Genomic DNA, 22,213 nt, shown 5'->3' on the forward strand with positions numbered 1-22,213 from the left:
ATAAGATTTGCTGCCTCACCTCCGGCGAGGTGGGTACACATAGATGCATCGTGCAAGAAAGAGGCAGAGTAGCACGACTGGTAGCCGGCGCGGCGAAGCGCGCTGCCCATCTAGTTTATCATTTGGGAGATGTGTTTCCTATTTTAAAACATTGTATTTTTATTTTAATATATAGAAGAACCTATGTTGTAATATTGTTGTACTAATATTCAAAACGGTGCAACATACACAAATTACATATAAAAACTTCGAAAAAACATAAAGAAATTATATATAATTTTTTTAAACTACTACTTCTTCTTTGATGGCCCCGCATCGTCGTCCTCACGGTGGCGCTTCCTGCTCGGCACCTCTTCCGAAGAGGCGGTGTCGGTTGACGCGTTGGAGAAACTTATGTCCTCGTCGTCATTGTCGACGGTGCTCACCGGCTGCGTCTTCGCCTTAGCCTTGGCCTTCGCTTTCGCCTCCGCCTCCGCCTTCGCCCGAGTCGTCGCCGTCGTCGCCTCCTCAGACCCTTCCTCCTCCACGGCCTCACATTCCTCCGCGCTGTCCAACGGGGGCGGGGAATCATCGCCGCTGCTAGGCGTCGCGACTTTGTCCCACCAATTGCGCCATCCCGGAGGCTTGCCCTCGCTGTCGGTGTCTGATGGAAGCTGAGAGAGGTCGCTCATCGTGAGAGCTTTGGACGAATGGCGGCCGGTTGTAGATCCGAAAGCGCCTACGTAGGGGTCTTATTGAGCGCGGATGAACGGTGGCGCAGAAGTCAAAGAGAGCGGCGGTTGCTCTTCCGCGGAGTTCACGCTCCATTCCGGCGGTTCGCGCGTCGATCGACGCGGTTGCCAATGCGACGGTTCCCCTTCCCGGCAACTGCACCGTCGCTACGTAGGCGGCAGTTGAGCGTCCGAGCCGCCGACGCGCCGGGCCCGCGCCTCCTCGCCTCTCATTTCGTTGTGTCCGGCGTGCCCGGAGCGTCTCCTGTGTAGCGGAACGGGCTCGGCCCGCCGAACACCGTATTGGGCCGCCCCGAACAAAAAGAGCCTTCGGGGCGCGCGGCTGGAAACGATTTTTTGTCCGACGCACCTCAAATTCCTTTGAAGGACGCGGCTGGAGCTGCTCTAACGGTTTAGCTCTGTTGGACGCCGCCGGACACGGTATTAGTGGAGATTGGTTTTATTATGCAGGACGAAGGAATACGCTGGCGGGCTCGGTACCAGGCTTGGTTTCAGGGTTTTTTTGAAGTACCAACAATTAATCCGGTCTTTTTGCATGATTCCCATATAACGGTAAAGATAAAGGTACAAACGCATAAGCATTGGAATTTGGTATATGAAAATAGTAAGAATCTTCCACCCGAGGAAAAATAAGAAATTACTATACACCTAGCTAGAATAAGTCATTATTAAGTAATTAAAAAAGAATTCCATGCCAACTGAGGCAAGTTAGCGCCGTGTGTAGCCAAATTTAGAAGTTCACAATTTGGTCAAATGTATTAGGGACCGAATTTAGAACGGTCAAACGATTTTTTTTTTCCTGTTGAAACTGGAGGTGCGCTGAGAAGACTCGGTGTCTCGGTATAAGAAGCGGATGAGGAAAAGTGTATTTGGCTCCTAGCTGGATCCAGTGATTATTTTATTTTAGAAAATCAAAAACTATATTTATAAGTTTAAAAACTCAAGGGGATGCACCTACATTCACAACTTCTCCCGGTCAAGTTTAACTAAGTTTTTACCAAAAATCATTTACATGCAAAATATAAAATCAATATTATTAGATTAATAATGCAATATATATTCTTATGGTATTTGCAAAATATTATATTTGCTGATAGTTTCTTCTAAAATTTTGATCAAATTTTATTTGGTTTGATTTTTCAAAAAAATAAAAAAATAAGGCTTAAGTTTGGGATGGAGGTAGTATATAGGAGTATGTCAGGAAAAGAAATGAAGCTTACGCCTGCACAAATGTGCATTTGCCTTATCGCTCTGACTGTTTGCTCTATCCATATTCTGGAAAATAGTGAGATTTTTCGGAAAATAGTAAAGTTTTACTTTGCGAGCCTAACCATCTGTTTTCCAGACGGAAGGTTGAGCATTGACCTCTACCGATAAGGCGATAACTGATCAACTATTCTACTCTGAAGAATCAACTATGATAAGGACATCACTGAATTATTTTGACTTTCCAGCAGGATGAAACCGTTGACTGCAACCTTGGCACAATCTTCCTCCTTGCCGTGGCAAAGTTCTAAATCGCCAGCACCAACTGCATCATCGCAGCAGCTGCGTACTTAAACATACACATCTTTGACCTCTAACCACACCATATATAGCGATACTCCAAGAAGAAGAAGCACCGGCGATGGCGCCTCCGTCACGTGCCACGGTTGCCCTCTTCTTCTACGCGATCGGCGTCCTCCTCCTTTCCTGCTCGCCGCCCGCGCGGTCGCAGCAGCCCTACGGCTCGCAGATCGCCGACTGCGGCAGCAAGCACAACGACACCGGCCTACTGGGCTACTTCTGCGGCAGCGGCGCCCCGTCCTGCGAGTCCTATCTCACCTTCCACGCCCGCTCGCCCTTCTCTGACCCCGCCTCCATCGCCGCGCTCCTCGGTGCCGACGCCGCGAGCCTCGCCGCGGCCAACTCCGCCTCGTCGCCGTTCGCGCAGGGCACCAAGGTGCTCATTCCAGTGCGCTGTTCCTGCACGGGCGCAGCGGCGGGCGGGTCCTACTACCAGCGCAACGCCACGTACGTGGCTCGCGACGGCGACACGCTGCTCATCATCGCCAACAACACGTTCCAGGGCCTGTCCACGTGCCAGGCCGTCGAGGAGCAGAGCCTCGGCGGCGCGGCGCCGACGAGCCTCCTCGCCGGGCAGAGCGTCACCGTGCCGCTCCGGTGCGCGTGCCCGAGCGCCTCCCAGGCCGCGGCCGGCGTCAGGTTCCTGGTGAGCTACCTGGTGGACGAGCTCGACGAGGTGGACGCCGTGGCCGCGAGATTCGGCGTCGACGCCGGGAACATCTTGGAGGCCAATCAACTCAAGAGCAACGCCACCATATACCCTTACACTACCTTGCTCATCCCTGTTAAGTCCCAGCCGAACATATCGCAACTCCAGTCACCGCCGCCGCCACCGCCGCCGGTAGCGTCTGTTCCGGCCACGAAGAGCAAGAGCCATACGGGGGTTTACATTGGCATTGGCGTAGCCGTTGCAGTTGTTGCCGTCATCGCCTCTGTTGTGGCTGCTCTTGTTCTGAAGGCGAGGAGGCGGCGAGCCAGCACAGGTCCAACCACCGCCGGCGGCTTCGCCTACAAGGACGGCAAGGACATGGGCAAGCTGCCGTATGGAGTTACCGGCGACGAGGTCTCCATGACAATCAGCGAGGCGTTCTCGAGCCTGTCGGACATCAAGTCCTCCCTGAAGGTGTACACCTACGACGAGCTGGTAACGGCGACGGACGACTTCAGCACCGAGCGCCGCATCAGCGGCTCGGTGTACCGAGCGGCCTTCAACGAAGACACCGCCGCAGTCGAGATCGTGGACCACGACGTGTCGACGGAGGTGGAGATCACGAGGAGGATGAACCACTTCAACCTTGTCAGGCTCAACGGATTCTGCCATCACCGTGGCCGGTGGTACCTCGTCTCCGAGTACGCCGAGCACGGCACGCTCCGTGACCGGCTCCTCGCCGGAGCCACGGGCGCGGCGGCGCCGCTGAACTGGACGCAGCGGGTGCAGGTCGCGCTCGACGTCGCCGAAGGGCTCCGGTACCTCCACGGGTACGCGCGGCCGCCGTACGTGCACATGGACGTGCGCAGCGGCAGCGTCCTCCTGGACACGGCGTTTCGCGCCAAGATCCGGAACTTCGGCGGCGCGAGGGTCATCCGGGGAGGAGACGACGGAGACCAGGGCGATGTCCGCGAGCTGTTCACGATGACGAGCACCATCGCCGGCGCACGCGGGTACATGGCGCCGGAGTACCTGGAGCATGGCGTGGTGTCGCCCAAGGCCGACGTGTACTCCTTCGGCGTGGTGCTCCTAGAGCTATTCACCGGGAATGACGTGGAGCAGCTGGAAGAGGATGGCGGCGGCGACCCGCTCGCCGGCTTGAACGCGCTGGGCGTCGACCGGAAAAACGATAAGGAATACCACGGGGATGATGGCGCGGCGCTGAAGAGGCTGGAAGAGTTTGTGGACCCGACGATGGCGGCTGGGAGCTGTCCCTTGGACGCCGTCGTCATGATGGGCAGACTGATCGAAAGGTGCGTCCAGCGCAACGCGGGGGCACGGCCGGGAATGGGGGAGGTCGCGCAATACCTGCTGAAGCTATCAGACATCTCGGGAGATAGCTGGCAGAGCTCGTCGGAATACCGCCAAAGCTCCGTCAGCGAGGCGACCAGCGAACATTTAGCGCGGTGACAATTAATCAGGATGCATGCTATGGGGGGGCCTCCTAGGAAATTTGATCCACCAGAGTTCAGGCCCACATATACTTTAAGAATTGCTTTGACCATTATTTTAGTTAATAAAGCATGAAATATATGTGACAAAAGTAATATTATTGAAAAGCTTTTTTGCATACGAATTTAATGATACATATTTCATAGATATAAATTATATTTTATTAACCAAATCAATGGTCAAAGTTTATCTTAAACTGCGTGCATGTCTGTTAAACCGAGACGGAGGGAGTAAAATGCCAATGAAAACCGTCGGAGAAAGGGTGTGGCAATTTTTCAGTAGACTCTTCGTTCTTAGTCAGATGATGTTATTAAATCTTAGTGCAACTCATGTTATAACTAGCTCGAATCACAAAGCAAATTTAATAATGTAGGACTTGATTGAACCGAGCTTAGTTAGCAAATCCCTTGAAAATATCGTTAGTTTAGCTGATCTGCTATGTGCAAACCTAAAACTAATCATAGTGGACAGTAACATAGAGTAGAAACATGTACATGGAAAAAAGTTCAAATGGAGACCGGGCTACATGTAGCCCTTTATTTCTAAACATTTAAAATTTATGTTTCAAAGATTCAAAAAAATTGAATCAAAATTCTTTTGATAGGTAATGATGTATATTAGAGTGGTGCAAAATCTCAATACAAACTATTTCATATTTTAGGCTACACAAAAGTAATAAATTATGATAAATTTTATAGTGAATAGTAGACATTTCAAGACTATAAAATTTGTCAGATTTTCAATTTCGTGTAGCCTAAAATACAAATTAGTTTGCATTAAGATTTTACACTATTGTAGCATACATCATTGGCTATCTCTAGAATTTTGTTTCGTAATTTTTTGAAACTTCAAAGTACAAATTCTCAGTGTTTAAAAATAAATAGTTACATGTAGCTCGGCCTCCAAAACGCCATACTCCATGCACATGTTACTACTCTATGCTACTACCTCTATAGTGGGGTAGTAACATATGTGTGGTATCATGTAAGATCATATTTATTAGGTTGTAGACCCATCTTGTCTTGGGAAGTGTGATGTTTGTGTAACATAGCTAGTTACCACCTCAGTCTCTTTCTTCATTTATTGTCATGCTATGTCACTAAAATATCTTGGAATGTGTGATGCTACTACCTATATTACTCCCACTATGAGTAGTCTAAGCCCTTGGGGTTCTAGGTATCCTCGATACGAGGCTTATGAACATCTACCTTATGGCAAAGTGGCTCCGGAGACTAGACGGCCTTCCTGTTTGTTGTGGTGTTGGGTGCGTTTGTGCGATTTTGGTTTGTGAATCTTGTGTTGGCCTATGTGGCTTTATTAATTTAAAAGTTGCGTTCTACTCGAGCCTTCTGTCTATGTAAGGGTATTTTACCCTTAACCATTATTTTGGTTAACAATGACACCGGAGCTATCGTGTGGACTAATAATTTCTATAAGTGTATACACAGGTTTTAGTCCACATACGAGGTTGCAAGGTGGTGAGAAAGGTTTTCAGTCGGCATACGGGGATGCGAGGTGATGAGAGACCCCCCCAATTGATGTTGTCAACTAGTGACGGTGTTTTTGTCTCTCTTCTTCAAGAGAAGCACTTAGCATATCAGTAGATATTCGAAACATTTAGAATATCTTTTTTTGTATTCTGTCAGATAAATTGGTGATGAACCAAAGAGCCAAAATGTGTAATGGTGAAACAAAATTCAGTCCTTTCATGTTGAGAGAGAAAGTGTGTGTGTGGTCTGGCCTGCCTTTTTTTGGTTGAATTGTCCTCCAAGAACTGTACCGACGGATTCAATTACAAGTGTGCAACCAGGAACCTAAATAAAATCCAGGAAATCCCCAACTAGTTGAGCACAAATGCGTGGCATAGTTACCAATCCAGTACACCTTTTTTTTGCGAATCAGGATTTCATTCATTCATCAGCATTTGCACAATCATGCTGGATACAGTTAGCCAGGAAGGCCGGCACCTGGGAGACCCAGATACACTCCGGCATTGCACTAGACATGTTTTTTGCAGTTAAATGAGCTGCCATATTTGCCTTACGGCTTACAAAACGAAAATCAAATGAGATAAATTCCTTTCTTAAAGCCTCAATATGATTTAGGATCGGCCAGCACGATTCTTTTTCCTGGTCTTCCAAAGCTCCACCAAAGTCATGCAATCAGATTCCAGGATAATCTTCCTGTCAGTCCCTCCCAGGCAAAGTTTCACTCCTTCACGGCAAGCTATAGCTTCAGCAGTGAGAGCATAGGGTATAGACTCCAACCAGGAAGAAGCAGCCCGGAGGAAAACGCCATCCGCATTACGAACTACACAACCAGAAGCACCAACAAGATTGATAGCATCAAAGGCTGCATCAGTGTTAATCTTCGAAAAACCAGCAGGAGGAGGAATCCATCTCGCAGGCCTCTGCCTTGTCTTGGCGCCCAGGGGAGGTTTCGTAAGCAGCAACAAGTCTGAGGCGGTGTCGAAAGCCCACTTGCAGGCCTTCCCAATATTGAGAGGGGTCTTGTCGTGGCGTCGATTGTTCCTAGCAGTCCAGATCGACCACTTGCCGCAGAGGATGGCAGTCACCTCATTAGCTGGACAAATATCTTTGATCAAGATGTCACTGGCCCAAGTCAAAGGATGCAGATTAGGCAGCTTAATGTGGCAAAGGTCCTTGAAAACCTCCCAGAATTGTCTCGCCAAAGTACACTCAGTAAGGGCATGAAAAATGGTCTCATCTTTTGCACCACACTCAAGACAGGTGCTGTGAACCTCCATATGTCGATTATGTAAGACCCCTCGGACCGGAATAAAGCTATTTAGCACCCTCCACCAGAAGCACTTGATTTTAGGTGGGGCAGTAAGTTTCCAGAGGATCTTCCAAATCGGATTCGCCTCGCCAAAAGAGGGACAGGAGAAGCCACGTTCATACTGCGAGAGAGTTCTATCAGAGGCGGCAAGAATCCTATAAGCAGAGCGGATCGAGTATAGACCATTTTCCTCCTCACTCCAGGCTCAAGTGTCCTCATCCAAAAAACCCCTTGGAATACGCTTCACAGCCAGGGCATCAGGGAGGAGAAGGTTGGCATGCAGGGCATCATCATCCCATGCGCCCGACTCCACCTCAATGAGCTCCGCCACAGAGGAGGCAGTGGCACCTGGCTTCATACACATCGGCTTAAGACCGGGGACTCCAGGGATCCATCTATCCAACCAGATATTGGTGGAAGAGCCTTTGCCAATACTTTTGATGAGGCCCAACTCAAGAGCAAACCTACCCCTAAGAATTGCCCTCCAAGTGTGAGAACTGTTCTTTTTCTTTCGAGCACGCATAAAATCTTCCCCATGGTAGTATTTGCCTTTCAGAACCCTAGCACATAAAGAGTTCGGGTTAGAGAGCAGCCTCCAGCCCTGCTTGCCAAGAATCGCAGTGTTGAAGAGTTGGAGGTCACGGAAGCCCATGCCGCCATGGCATTTAGGTTGAGTCAAAGCGGGCCAATTTCTCCAGTGCATTCGCCTTGCCTGACTGTCTCCTCCCCACCAGAAAGAGGCTTCAGCCGCCGCAATTTTCTTGCAAGTGGTCTTGGAGAGGGCGAAGCAGCTCATCGCATAGGAAGGGATGGCTTGGACAATGGATTTAATGAGAACTTCTCTGCCAGGGGCCCCAAGGTTCTTCTCACACCAGCCACCCATAAAATCTCTCACACGGGTCGAAATCTTCTCAAAAGGCCCAGTAATATTCCTACCCAAGGCCGTTGGCAGGCCCAGGTATTTTTCCTCTAGTGCCTCCTTATAAATTCCCAGGCTTTGCAGCACCACATTGCGTGATGCCATGTCACAGTTCTTGCTAAAGAAGACAACAGACTTAGATTTGTTGACCAATTGACCGGAGCCAGCAAGATAAGTATTCAGAATCTCATGAATCCTGATGGCCCCCCTCTCAGTAGCTTGTGTGAAAATGATGCTATCGTCGGTGAAAAGGAGGTGAGAAATCCATGGTGAGTGCACAGCCACCCTAATCCCACGAGCCAGAAACATAGGCCCAAAGTACTTCAGAAGGCAGGAAAAACCCTCAGCACACAGAAGGAATAAATATGGGGAAATGGGATCCCCTTGGCGAAGTCCCCTCGAGGGTAAGAAAGATTCAGAGAGCCTCCCATTTAGTTTGACCCTGAAAGACACAGAGATCACGCATTTCATGATTAGTGAAATAAACGGTCGGGCAAAACCCAGTTTGACCATGATCTCCTCCAGGTAGGTCCATTCGATGCGGTCATAGGCCTTAGCCATATCAAGTTTGATAGCAAAGTCAGGGGATTTTCCCTTCTTCCTCTTCAGGTAATGAATGCACTCATAGGCAGTTAAGATGTTGTCAGAGATAAGCCTCCCTGGCACAAAGGCGCTCTGCTTCTCAGCAATGATCTCATCCAACACAGAACGTAGCCGATTCGCAATATCTTTGGAACAAATTTTGTACAACACATTGCACAGGGCAATGGGGCGAAACTGAGTGAGATCTTGGGCGTGCTTGATCTTAGGAATAACCACCTGGATGGTGTTGTTAAGGTCTCCAGGCATCTCACCATCATTCAGAAAGTCCAGCACAGCTTCACACACTGTATCCTTGATCACAGCCCAGTGCCTCTGGAAAAAACCAGCGGTGAATCCATCCGGCCCCGGGGATTTGTTAGGTTTCATCATAAACAAAGCTGTTTCAACCTCACCAGGGTCAAACGGTCTGCACAGGAAGTTATTCATCTCATTGCTCACTTTTTCAGGAACGAATTGAAGGATGGCATTCAGGTTACAATCATCCTGAGCTTTGAAAAGATTCTTGTAGAAACTTTTTGCCTGGGATTTCAGCATATCTTGATCACTGCAAGTCGAGCCATCCTCCAAAGTTAGAGAATGGATCCAATTCTGCCTCGCCCTCGCTCTACACTTAGCGTGAAAAAAGCCGGTATTGCTATCACCAGCAGCTAGCCATTGGATCCGAGAACGTTGGTGAAGCATAACCTCTTCCCTAGCCAGAAGCTCAGAAATGCACCCAAGGAGGGCCTGTTCTTCCCTCGAAGGGCCCGAGCGCCAATTGCGTCTGCGGATGGCTTCAAGTTGGAACTGAAGATTCTTCAGGTTGTTTCTAACGGAGCCAAACACCTCTTTATCCCATAATTGCAGGGAGCTTTGCATATTCCTGAGGCTGGTTTGCATCCCTCTCAACCCCGGGCCGCACTTAGCCCAAGCGCTGTTGACCTGCTCCACATAAGAGGGGTCTCTATGCCACATATTCTCATACCGAAAAGGCTTCAAGACTTTGTTTGGACGTTGTTTGGGCCGGCCAGCAACCTCGACCAACAGGGCACAATGATCAGATTCAGAAGTCTGTAGGTGCTTAACATGCGTGGCCCCAAAACGTTGGAGGAAGCGGTCATCACCAAAGACACGATCAATCCTTGCTTTCACATTGTCCTGTCAAACTTGTTTGTTGTCCCAGGTGTAGGGCAACCCGGAGTACCCCAGATCAGTGAAGTCGCAGTACTCCACCGCTTCCCTAAAACCTGCCATGTGCCAGTCCTCACGCTCATGTCGCCCAAAATGCTCATCTTGGGCCAGGACCTCGTTGAAGTCACCCATGCAAAGCCATGGTATATCTGACACACTCCGAAGGAAATGCATCAAATACCAAGAATCTTTTCTGTTTTCACGGCGAGGTTCGCCATAGAACCCCGTGAAGCGCCACTAGCCTCCTCCAAGGTAATCATTACTAACAAAGACATCGATGTGAGATTTATTTTTGGACTTCAGTCTCACCACGTTGCCTTATCTCCACAACAGTACAAGGCCACCACTCTGGCCTTCACTATCAACACCAAGCGCATTCTCAAAACCCAGTCTCCATTTCAGACACTCAGCTCGTTCTGCTGTCATCTATGTTTCAGACAGAAAAAGTACTTCCGGACGGTGCCGCTCCGCGAGCACGCGGAGCTCATGGACTGCCTCGGGCTGCCCGCAGCCCCAGCAGTTCAGGCCTAAGATCATCATTGACCTGGGTGGGGCTGCACCACATTGGCAGCCACCACCGGAGAAGAGGTGAAGGAGAAGGCCTCAATCCTTTGTTTTTTTATACCTTCTGAGCTTGAAACACCACCAAGGCCAGCAAGCTATCCATCAGCCCCACCATGATCAACCAGAGGCCCCGTAATGGACAGGACCTGGGGAGTGTTGGCCTTTTCCAGAGCCATCACTTTTGCGCTCACAGTACCAGACAAAATCTTGGCCTGTGTTGCTGACTTTGTTGTCTTCCTCTTTCGGCCAGAGCCAGTGAGAGCCTTGTCTTTGCCGGGGAAGAGGGATCGGGCAACAGACAGACAGACATGGGCCTCTTGCCTACTTCCCTTATCCTTCATCGGGCTAGTAACTTCTTGTTCAACTTTGTTTTCACCAGAATGTCCCATAGAGTGGGCTCGGGAGTCACTCCTCGTCGAAGAGCCACTCCAGTCAGAAGAAGCGGCAGCTTGACAAAAGGATTGTACCCTTCTTCTGTGTTCATCCGGCTCCCTTAAGTTCCTGTCAAAAGGCAATTTCCCCATAGCAGCCCTGTCTGCAGGGTTCTTGCACTCGAGTTCACCGTGGCCAATGAGTCCACAACTGAAGCAGTAGAACGGCAGCTTCTCATATTGGAGATTAAATCTTTCATCATGACCATCCCTCCTGACAATTACCCAGCGACGCAGAGGTTGGTCGACCGGGATAGAAACGCGAGCCCTCAAGAAAGTGCCAGAGGCCTCCCCAAACTCGTCAACATCCACAGAGCATTGCTTATCAATTAGCTTGGCAATCTTCAGCCCCTTCTTGTCGTTCATCCAACCAAAAGGCAAGTCCATAATTCTTGTCCAGATTGACATAGTGTCAAAACGAACATCCGAGGGCCGGAGCAATGCGTCCAGTTCCTGCAGGAGAACAGCATGTCTACCAACCATCCATGGCGTTCCCGCCAGCGCCCAGTCTCTATCGACCCTGTTTGCAAAATCTGCCACAAACACATTGTCACCTCCTAGTTTGATGCGGAGACCCCTGGGATTGCCCCAAGCAGGTATCATAGCAGCACGGATCGACTGGATATGCACCACATTTGGTGAGAGAACCTTTCCGACCAGCGACCATTTCTCCGGCGTAGAGCCGCCGTCATCCTCGTCATCACTCATCTCCACAACATCAGTCACGTCGGCAAGCAGATTGAGGCGCCCCATCATGGAGTCCACCCCTTCCGCTCCCTTCTCCACCTCCTCACCGATCTTTCCCTCCATCCTCTCCCGGCTTCCCGACATCCCTGACCACTTGACCTCCAGAATCAGAATGCAGGCGGGGGAAACTGCCCGGAACAGACCAGCCCAGCCAAAACAGGTACACAGGATAGCACTCCTCCGCTAGTCGAGACTGGCGAGGAAAAGGGTTGCAAACTCACCAGAATCCAGCGAGACAAAGTAGATCAAGGAAGCGCCGCCGGCGGTGAGGAAATCACCGCGGGGGAAGGAAGCAGACCGTCCACGAGCTAGAAGAAGCAGTCCATGGAGCGGCCCTGAGACGGGGCGTCCGCCCACCGGAGTGGGGAGCGGCCGGAGGCTGTGGTGGCCGGGGATCTGGGCGGCGGCGGTGGCGGTGGCGGAAAGCGTCGCGGCTCAGAACAATTTTACTCAGAACGAGAATCCAGTACACCCTCGTGAGCGCGCCACTAGCCCACTACAGACTCGTCACCTTCATTCTGATGGCCGACGCAGCAGACAGTCAAACAAAAAATTCAGGGAATCAGAGGTCAGAGCTTCTCATTCTTGCCAAAGTAGCAGGCGTGGAGGAGCGAGACCAGCTCGTGCTCTACGACGCCGATTGCGCCGGAACTCTGGCTCTCGGCCACCCCGACGCCGCTCCCCATCCTAGCCAGTGGCCTTGTACACAATCCTAAACGCGCCCTTGCACAGCACCTCCGCCGACGCGCGCAGCAGGCCAGGTCAATGCAGATAAACTTTTGGGCGACGGCCTCGAGCAGGGCCATAGCGAGGCGCCATCAGAAATCGATTCGAGTCGCCTCTATTTGGGCAGCAGGAGGCAGTGAGAGGAGTCGCCACGCGGTTGGCCGGGCTATGGAGTCGCGGGCGGGCGGCGATGCACATGAACGGGAGCTACCTCCATCTGCAACTTCACCGCTGATGCCTTTGCCCAGGCCGGGGAGCAGCAGGGGGCGCTCGGGAGGAAGAGAAATTTTGTAAGGAGGGATGCAATGTGCCTGGGGAGAGAAAAGGGCTACAACTCGTAATTGGGCATCAAAGGAGCTTCTCCAAGTTTTCAGCTGGAATCTAAGTCCATGGGTGGGTACTGGGTAGATCCGCCACTGCTGTGAAGCGAGACTCGCCTGACATCACTGGTGTAGAGGCGTGAGCGCAGCAATGGAAGTAGGCGCGAGGAAGAAAGGAGGGGGAAGGAGACGATGTGCGAGAGGAGAACGAAGAGCTGTGGGAGACAAAGGCACGAAAGCCGGCTTTTGGAGAATCTTTTGCGCATGTTCCCTCTCCACATGGCACACAACTGCCCATGCTCGGGGCGTGGCTCGCTTTTCGCCTGGTTTCACGTATCTGACGCAGCTGCGGGAAAATGCAAAATTGACACAAACTGATTTCTCTCTCAGCTTTTCTTCTACGAATCTCAAAGGTTATGAACGGTAGGCATAACACCCACACCCATGCGTGGGTGCACAAATGTATTTCCTAAATGATCACAATACGGTTTGCTCTAGTTGCTACCTTCTCGATTGATCGGATGTGAGTCTTGGCAGAGTACGGAGTAGGATTTAGTTGCAGAGCACCGTGTTTACACTAGTAGAAAAAGGGGATTCGTACCGGTTCCAGAGGGCTATTCGTACCGGTTTTGCACCCGGTATGAAAAATCCGGTACAAAAGCCCCCCTTTTGTACCGGTTCCTTACGAACCGGTATTAAAGGGGCCTCCACGTGGGCCACCAGGAGAGCTCAGGTTCAGGGCGATCCGGTACCAAAGGTTTCCACCCGCGGCAGATAAAATGCATGAATCTCTGCCGCGGAAGAGAATTCAGGGTTTAGGGTTTTTGGATGGGTTTAGGGGTATCGGAGCATTTCATATCGCGTCGATGCACCAGAAATGCGTTTGGGTTTAGGTAGTACATGAAGATCAAGATGATGCATATCAAGTTGGTGCATATAATATAACACACATGTAATTGCATAAGATCGCAAATTAAGTAGTACATGCATGACGATCAATCTTCATGCATAGTGGTACTCTCCGAGGCGTACTCTATATATGTCTATTACATGTAGCATAGTGGTACTCTCCGAGTCAAAATATATATGTAGCATGTACATCTTCATTCATAGTGGTACTCTGCGAATTGTGGTAAGACGTCCCGAAGGAAAAATCCCGCCAATTCCTCGCCTATTGCTATGAAGTGGTCCTCGATTGAGAGCTTGTTCCGCTTTCTTGCCAACTATAAAAGAATAAGATACAAATGAATACATGAGCTATGTGTGTGTGTATATATATATATCAAATCACAATCAAACAACTATTACTGAAACTCAGCACAACTTATGATAAGAAAATAAATTTGTGAATATTGTTTCCATACCTCTTTATTTCTTTCATTATTCGTTCTCTCGCTGACAATTCTGTGGATGTACTCGCAAACGTAGAATCCACAGAGATCTGTCCCTTGTGGTTATTGTGGGCATTTATTTACAAGAATATAATTCAATCAAACAATAGTCAAGTATGATAAAGGTGTGTGGACCTAGGTAGTACTACTTACTTTCGCACGCCATCGCAGCTTCGGTGGCCATTCATGGGACTTATCTTCCTTGATGAAAGTTTTCCATACGCTACCCGACAAAAGAAAATGCATAAAAGAGTTATAAATTAGTTGATAGCAGGAAATTAACGAAACAAACCGATAAGAATTAAAATTACCTTCTGAGCATTAAAAAACAAGACTTGTATAGGTCCGAATTTTTGCTTAGTGAGTCAAAGACTTCAACTTCTCCATCGTACATTTTGATGACGAGAAGAATAAAGTGAAGCATACGCACGTTTAAATATGTAGTGTCATATATATAAGTCATTAGTTAAAATTTTGACATACGGTGAGCAAAATATAATGTGTTATAAGACAGTAAGACTCACTGGAAGTTGTCAGACCAAATTATTAGCCTTTTGTCACGTTGCCGCTTCAAAAACCTTAGCAAAGTCTCCGGTGTATCCTTGTTATAGAGGGGATCTTCTATGATTTTAACATGCATTGTGTCCGGGTCAATGAACCCAATGTTCGTGTTTTCGTCCCTTTTGCATTCGAGCATCTTCGATATGCATAATATAGCGCACAAAAGATTATAATTTGCAGAAAATGAACGAGCTGAGCTAAAGACTTCTCAAATTAAATAAATCACTTACAGACAATAGCAACTAATGATAGATTTGTCGAGGGCCCGGAGATTGTATAACTGGAAAAGCTCGCTAAAGTCAACATTCACACAGTATTCCTAGAAGTAGTGCTCTTCCCTAACTCGCACCATGATAGTCTCGGTCCCTCCCTTTGATGAATTAAGGTACCACGAATGCAAGTTACGCATACATGTTGTTAGCTTCCTGAGATTCTCGACCAAATCTTTCCCTTGAACAAATTTATATGTTGTTTCAGTGATGGCGTAATCGGTTGTGTTTTGTCGAGAACTTTGAACGGCCTTCCAGTCAAACACCTTGAGAGGGGGGACCGATTGAACGGGTTGTTGTCCGAGCTGGTAGACTTGGTGTATCCCTTTTATCTCCTTGATACCCGATTGAACGGGTTTTGTCGGCTCGATCATCTTGTCATACGACCTTTCAATAGAACGCCTATAGTCAGATGGCGGCGATGGTACAGGGTCATATAGATTCTCAACGGTACGCACAACTTTCACCTGATCTAGTGTCTTCTCAAAAGGTATCTCTGGCACTTTCGGTGCAAAAAAGGCTCTCAGCTCGGACTCAACGGCTTCCCTGTTTTCCTCGACACTTTTTTCCCAAGGTAACTTCTCAATGGGCGGCTGTGGTTTCTCCCGGCGTACCGTTCCGCTTAACGTGCGCTGTCTTATGCAGAGGATCTCGAGATGGTGGACTCACGCTGGGGTCCCTCTCAGGTAGGTGTGGACTTGGCTGCTCATGAGGACTGCTACCAGGGGGATTCGATGGCATTTCCTGCTCATGTGGAGGAGTCGGTGGCCTTTGCAAAAGGACGATGTATTTCTTCGGCCATAGGGCGAAACCTGCTTGACATCGGCCAGTGTCCTCTCATCGTCACCTCTAGGAATATCAAGCTCCACTGTTTCAAAACCCGGAACAACTTCATCCACCCCGACACGAACACAACCAGGTGGAATGGGCATATGATGGTGCGTTGCTCCATCTTCACTTGGGTACACATAGCCGACCGCCACCTTAACGGACGCGGTCCTGAATAACTTATGTAGCTCGCAATCTGTGGAAAGCGCGGGAATCGGTGGAAACCCTAACCCTAACCTTTAGTACCGGCTGGTGGGTGCAACTGGTACTAAAGGTGGTTTTTCTATCATGTAACAAAACTGTCGGTGGAATAAGGACGCGTGGGTAACCTTTCGTACCGGCTGGTGGGTACAACCGGTACTAAAGGTGGTTTTTCTGTCATGTAACAAAACTATCGGTGCAATAAGGATGCGTGGGGGACCTTTAGTACCGGCTGGTGGGTGCAACCGGTACTAAAGCTGTCGGCAGGATAAGGATGCCCTGCTCGATGAGATAAAGCATGTAGCGCACGACGCCGTGTCGGAGGAACAAGACAAAACAGAAGCGGCGTCGTGCCTATAAAAGGAACACCGATACGCCTTGGCAAGCAGATCAACAAGCAGGTAGGGAGAGTTTCATCCCCATGAATGGAGGAAAGGGTTGGGAAATCTCCCGTGGCGGAACTTCTCGAAGATGCCCTTGGTGCACACACCCTATGGCATCTTCGGAAGTTCCGCCTCGGAAAAATTTCCCTGCAAGCCCGTGAAAGACTCCATCTCCTCTAATAATGTTGGCGAAAGTGTTGGGAAATCTCCCGTGGCAGAACTTCTCGAATATGCCCTTGGTGCACATGCCCTATGGCATATTCGGAATTTCCGCCTCGGAAAAACTTCCCTGCAAGCCCGTGAAAGCTACTTAACTAGTAAAACAAGCCAAACATCTCCATTGTTAATATCTTACATACAGTAACATCATTACACAAAAGTGATTTCCATATTGAGATACACAAGTTATGATCCCTATCTAGGTAGTCTTCTGAGTTTTCTTCGTGTGTTTCCCTTTCTTCTGACTGCGACGCAAACATGGACAATCTTCATTATTTAAGATGATGCTTGGGTCAGTTTTTACCTTGAAGGGTGGAATATCATCAAACTTATTATAATCTTATGACATGTCTGTCTTGTCCTCTACTCCCACGATGTTTCTTTTTCCTGAAAGAACTATGTGCCGCTTTGGCTCATCGTATGATGTGTCCTCTTGCCTTTCTTTTCTTTTTTTTCGGTTTGCTAGACATGTCCTGCACATAAAAAACCTGAGCCACTTCACTGGCTAGGACGAATGGTTCGGTGTCGTACCCTAGATTCTTGAGATCCACTTGTAGTCATTCCGTCATCGCGGGTCTACCTGTACCCCATCTTTCAGGTTGAACCATTTGCACCGGAACGAAGGGACCTTGAAATTAGGTCCATAGTCAAGTTCCCATATCTCCTCTATGTACCCATAATATGTGACCTTGTTCCCATTGTCATCTTCTGCATCAAAGTGAACACCACTGTTTTGGTTGGTGCTCTTTTTATCTTGGGCGAACGTGTAAAATGTATTCCCATTAATCTCGTACCCTTGAAAATTCGATATAGTCGAAGATGATTGCTTGGCCAACAAGTATAGCTGCTCGTCATCAGTGACATTCATGAGACGTGTTTGCAACCAACCGCCGAAAGTCTTTATGTGTTCTCCATCAATCCTGATGAGGACATCCCTACCTCACTACTACCTCCATCATTACAAGAAGATGATCCTGCTGTGAAGCTCAAGTCCAATGAAGTCAGGATTGGACCAATGACACGAGCTCGTGCGAAGCTACTTAAACAACATGTGAACTTGTTCCTAAACGATACTTTGATTGATGAGAACTTTATACTGCCTAAGTGCTATTACTTATGTATGATCATGTATGAGGAGGGAGCAAGCATCACACGAGGAGGAGAGGAGCAGCTGGACAGAAGATGGACGTGAAGCTGGATATGGAGTTGGACATGAAGACATCCCATGGACGCGCGAGGGAGGAGCGGGAGGCATGCGCGAGAGGGGAAGCTGAAGTTCAGGCCGGTGCCAGATCCGGTCCGACCGGCCGTGCCGCCGGACCATCCGGTCCCAGGCCCGGTCCGACCAGATACAGCGCCGGGTTCGTCCGGTTTCAACCGGCCGCGGCGCGTGTGCCAACCGGGCACTATCCAGTAAGCCCGGGAGCCTCACCCGGTCACCACCCGGCGCCAGGCCCGGTTTGAACCGGACCGGCCGGTCCCAGACCCAGTCGACCGGCCGCCAGACCGGCCGAATCCGAGTCTGTCTCGACCAGATCTATTCTGGGTCGGTTATTTTCGTACTTTTTCGACCTGAGGTCGTCCTGGACGCCTATATAAGTCCATAGGACGCCCCCAAGGTTGCTTTAGACCATGTTTAAGATAAACCCTAGTTCTTAGTTGTTGGATCTGCAAAACTATTGAAACCCTACACCATATTGCTTGATATTGTGTAGATCTGAAAGTCTTGTGTGATCTGCTGTTCCATTGGGAATTAGAAGGTTGCAACTTACCGCTTCGTGGTCGGCGGCTACGTGCGCAAGTGTGTGGAGTTGCGAATATCTTGCAGGGTTGAGAGTTGTTGCATTGGCGACAGGGACTAATCGAGAGATCTCGTTGCGTCATACAAGTTATCATCCACTTCATCGTCGTGTTCCTCCGCTGTTATCACCCCGTGATCATCATCACCACTGTTGCTTACTGAGAAGATCGGGCCACCCCATATCATCTTGGTATCAGATTTCCAGTTTTCCTTGGTAAGCCATCCACAATCCACCCCATAGTTGAGTTGTGAGTGTTTCCTATCCAGGAAAAGCCAAAAAAAAAATTAGGGTTAGGGTTTGCCATAGCTTTAGATTGCACTAATTTCGAGTTTTAGTTGCTTTTCGTAGTTGTTTTTGCGTATCTTTGTCTTGCATCTAGTATTGTTAGGGTTTGAGTCTTCACGTTGCTCCGGGTATTTAGAGCGTAAGATATCCTTGTGTTCCTCTTTGTACGGAGCCACCAAGATGAAATTATGTAGAACTGTGTAGTGTGCTTGAGTGAAAGAATGTCCGTCCATACACGTTGTTGCTTTCTTTCCTAGCGTGCCTTTTCCACGCAGTCTCCCCTCATTTGCGCGATTCAGGAACACCGATCGGCTTAAGGTCAGGAATAAAGTCAACACAAAACTCAATGACCTCCTCTGTTCCATAGCCCTTGGAGATGCTTCCTTCTGGCCTAGCACGGTTATGAACGTACTTATTTAAGACTCCCATGAATCTCTCAAAGGGGAACATGTTGTGTAGAAATACAGGACCGAGAACGCCAATCTCTTCGACCAGGTGAACTAGGAGATGTGTCATAATATTGAAGAAGGATGGTGGGAACACCAACTCGAAGATGACTAGACATTGCACCACATCCTTCTGTAAATTTTGTAGAGTAAGTGGATTGATCACCTTCTGAGAAATTGCATTGAGGAACGCACATAGCTTCACAATGGGTACTCGAACATTTTCCGGCAGAAGCCCCCTCAATGCAACCGGAAGTAATTGTGTCATAATCACGTGGCAGTCATGAGACTTTAGGTTTTGAAACTTTTTCTCTGACATGTTTATTATTCCCTTTATATTCGACGAGAAACCAGACGAGACCGTGATGCTACTCAGGACTTCAAAAAAGAGCTCCTTCTCCTCTTTGGTAAGAGCGTAGCTAGCAGGACCTTGATACTTCTCTGGATTCAGGTTGTTTCCTTCGTGGATACTTTGCTGGTCCTGCCGTGCATCCGGTGTATCTTTTGTCTTCCCATACACGCCCAAGAAGTTTAGCAGGTTCACACAAAGATTTTTCGTCACATGCATCACGTCGATTACAGAGTGAACCTCTAAGAATTTCCAGTAGGGTAGCTCCCAAAATATAGGCTTCTTCTTCCACATGGGTACGTGTCCGTCCACATCATGCGGAACAGATTGTCCGCCAGGACCCTTTCCAAATATCTCTTTTAAATCCTTGACCATATCATATATAACTTCCCCAGTAGGGCGGGTATGCTTCGTTCGGTTATCTGCCTCACCTCCGAAATGCTTCCTCTCTTTCTTACGTGATGTTGTTTTGGAAGAAATCGACGATGCCCCAGGTACACATTCTTGTTTCCCAAATATTTACTGTCAGTCTGACCTAAACAGTGTGTGCATGCATTGTATCTCTTGTTTGACTGCCCTGAAATGTTACCAAGAGCAGGCCAATCATTGATGGTTACAAATAACAACGCTCGTAGGTTAAATTCCTTTTGTTCGTGCTCATCCCACATAGGTATACCTTATTCACGCCACAACTCTAAAATTTCTTCAACCAATGGCCTCAAGTACACATCAATGTCGTTGCCGGGTTGTTTCGAGCCTTGGATGAGCACTGACATCATAATGAACTTCCGCTCCATGCACAACCAAGGAGGAAGGTTATAGATACATAGAGTCACTGGCCAGGTGCTATGACTGGAGCTCTGCTCTCCGAAAGGATTAAAGCCATCTGTACTTAGACCAAATCTTAAGTTCCTTGCGTCATCTGCAAATGACTTGAACTCTCTGTCAATTTTTCTCCATTGCGACCCGTCAGCGGGGTGTCTCAGCATCACATCTTTCTTACGGTCCACTTTTTGCCATCGCAACAACTTGGCATGCTCTTTGTTTTGGAACAAACGTTTCAACCGTGGTATTATAGGAGCACACCACATCACCTTTGCAGGAACCCTCTTCCTGGGGTTGGACTCGCCCTCAACATCGCCAGGGTCATCTCGCCTGATCTTATACCTCAATGCACTATATACCGGGCATGCATTCAAATTCTCGTACTCCTTGCGGTAGAGGATGCAGTCATTGATGTATGCATGTATCTTCTGCACCTCTAATCCTAGAGGGTAGACAACCTTCTTTGCTTCGTACGTACTAGAGGGCAATACGTTCTCCCCTGGAAGCATCTTCTTTATTATTTTCAGCAGCTTTTCAAATTCCTTGTCAGAAGTACCATTCTCTGCCTTCCATTGCAGCAATTCCAGCGTGGTACCTAGCTTTTTCTGGCCATTTTCGCAATTTGGGTACACTAGTTTGTTGTGATCCTCTAACATTTTCTCCAACTTCAACCTCTCCTTTTTATTTCCGCAGTTCATCTTTGCATCAAGAATGGCCCGACCCAAATCGTCATCCGGGTCATCAAAAATCGGCTCATCAAAAATGGGCTCTTCTTCAGCTTCGTCTTCCCCCATCCTACTATCACCGTCTTCAGTGAATATAGGATAGTTGTCACTATCCTCTTCTTCTTCGTTGTCTTCCAATATAACCCCTCTTTCTCCGTGCTTGGTCCAGCAATTATAGCTGGGCATGAAACCGTTCTCTAGCAGGTGGACGTGAATGGTCTTTGAGGTAGAGTAATCCTTCATATTCTTACAAGAACTACATGGACAATAGATGAAACCATTTGACTGCCTGTTTGCCTCAGCCACGTTGAGAAAATAATGCATGCCATTAATGAAGTCGAGATGACACCGGTCACCGTACATCCATTGTCGACTCATCTGAATTATATATGTATATCAAAAATCATTAATTACACAACATCGTGGATATATAAGTGACCAACTTAACTAATATTCAAGTTCATCACATAAAACTAAGTTTTTTTATAAAAAAGAAGAGGCTCGCCGAGGTGGTACGGTGCCGGCTAGGGGACGGCGGTGAGGACGGGGATGATACTAATTAAAACCTACAAAATATACCATAATTTCAGCTCAAATTGCATATAAAAAAATAAAATCCCTAACTTAGACATTTCATCGAACACCTTGCTAGCACTAGAAAAATAGTACGAGTTAAAACTACCAAAGAAATAAGCTAAATTAGGAACGCCGGAAGAAAGGATGATATTGCTAACCCTTGGATAGATGTATGCCCTTAATCTTGTTAACATGGTGGAGAAAAAATAGAGATTTGTTGGAGTGTGAGAGGTGCAAAAAAAATTAGAGTGTGAGAGGAAGAAGAGAAAAATAAGATCCAGGGGCCAGGGATGGGGGCGACGTGATAATATAGGTGGGCACCCTTTGGTACCGGTTCGTGTTACGAACCGGTACCAAAGGTCCAGCCCTGGCCCCACACGTGCATGAAATTCGGGCCGAAGACCTTTCGTACCGGTTCGTAACACGAACCGGTATGAAAGCCCCTCACGAACCGGTATAGATACTCCTCGCCCGCCTGGACGCACAAACCGGTATAAAAGCCCCCTTTAATACTTGTTCGTAAACAAACCGGTACGAAAGCCTCAGACGGATGCCCCTTTTTCTACTAGTGTTATATGGTCTTTACCTGCCAATGAAAACTTGATACAATTAAAAT

General features: G+C 48.3%; 1 protein-coding gene across 1 annotated transcript; it reads left to right on the top strand.

Annotated features, from left to right (window-relative positions):
* Positions 1-2,358: 2,358 nt before the first annotated feature.
* LOC124656541 (lysM domain receptor-like kinase 4) lies at positions 2,359-4,721 on the top strand. The gene has a single exon (XM_047195262.1). The coding sequence runs from the start codon at positions 2,359-2,361 to the stop codon at positions 4,414-4,416; it is 2,058 nt and encodes a 685-aa protein (XP_047051218.1). The 3' UTR covers positions 4,417-4,721.
* The last annotated feature ends 17,492 nt before the right edge of the window (positions 4,722-22,213 follow it).

The sequence above is a fragment of the Lolium rigidum genome, chromosome 5 (genome assembly GCF_022539505.1).
Source record: "Lolium rigidum isolate FL_2022 chromosome 5, APGP_CSIRO_Lrig_0.1, whole genome shotgun sequence".
In the NCBI taxonomy this organism is placed as follows: Eukaryota; Viridiplantae; Streptophyta; class Magnoliopsida; order Poales; family Poaceae; genus Lolium; species Lolium rigidum.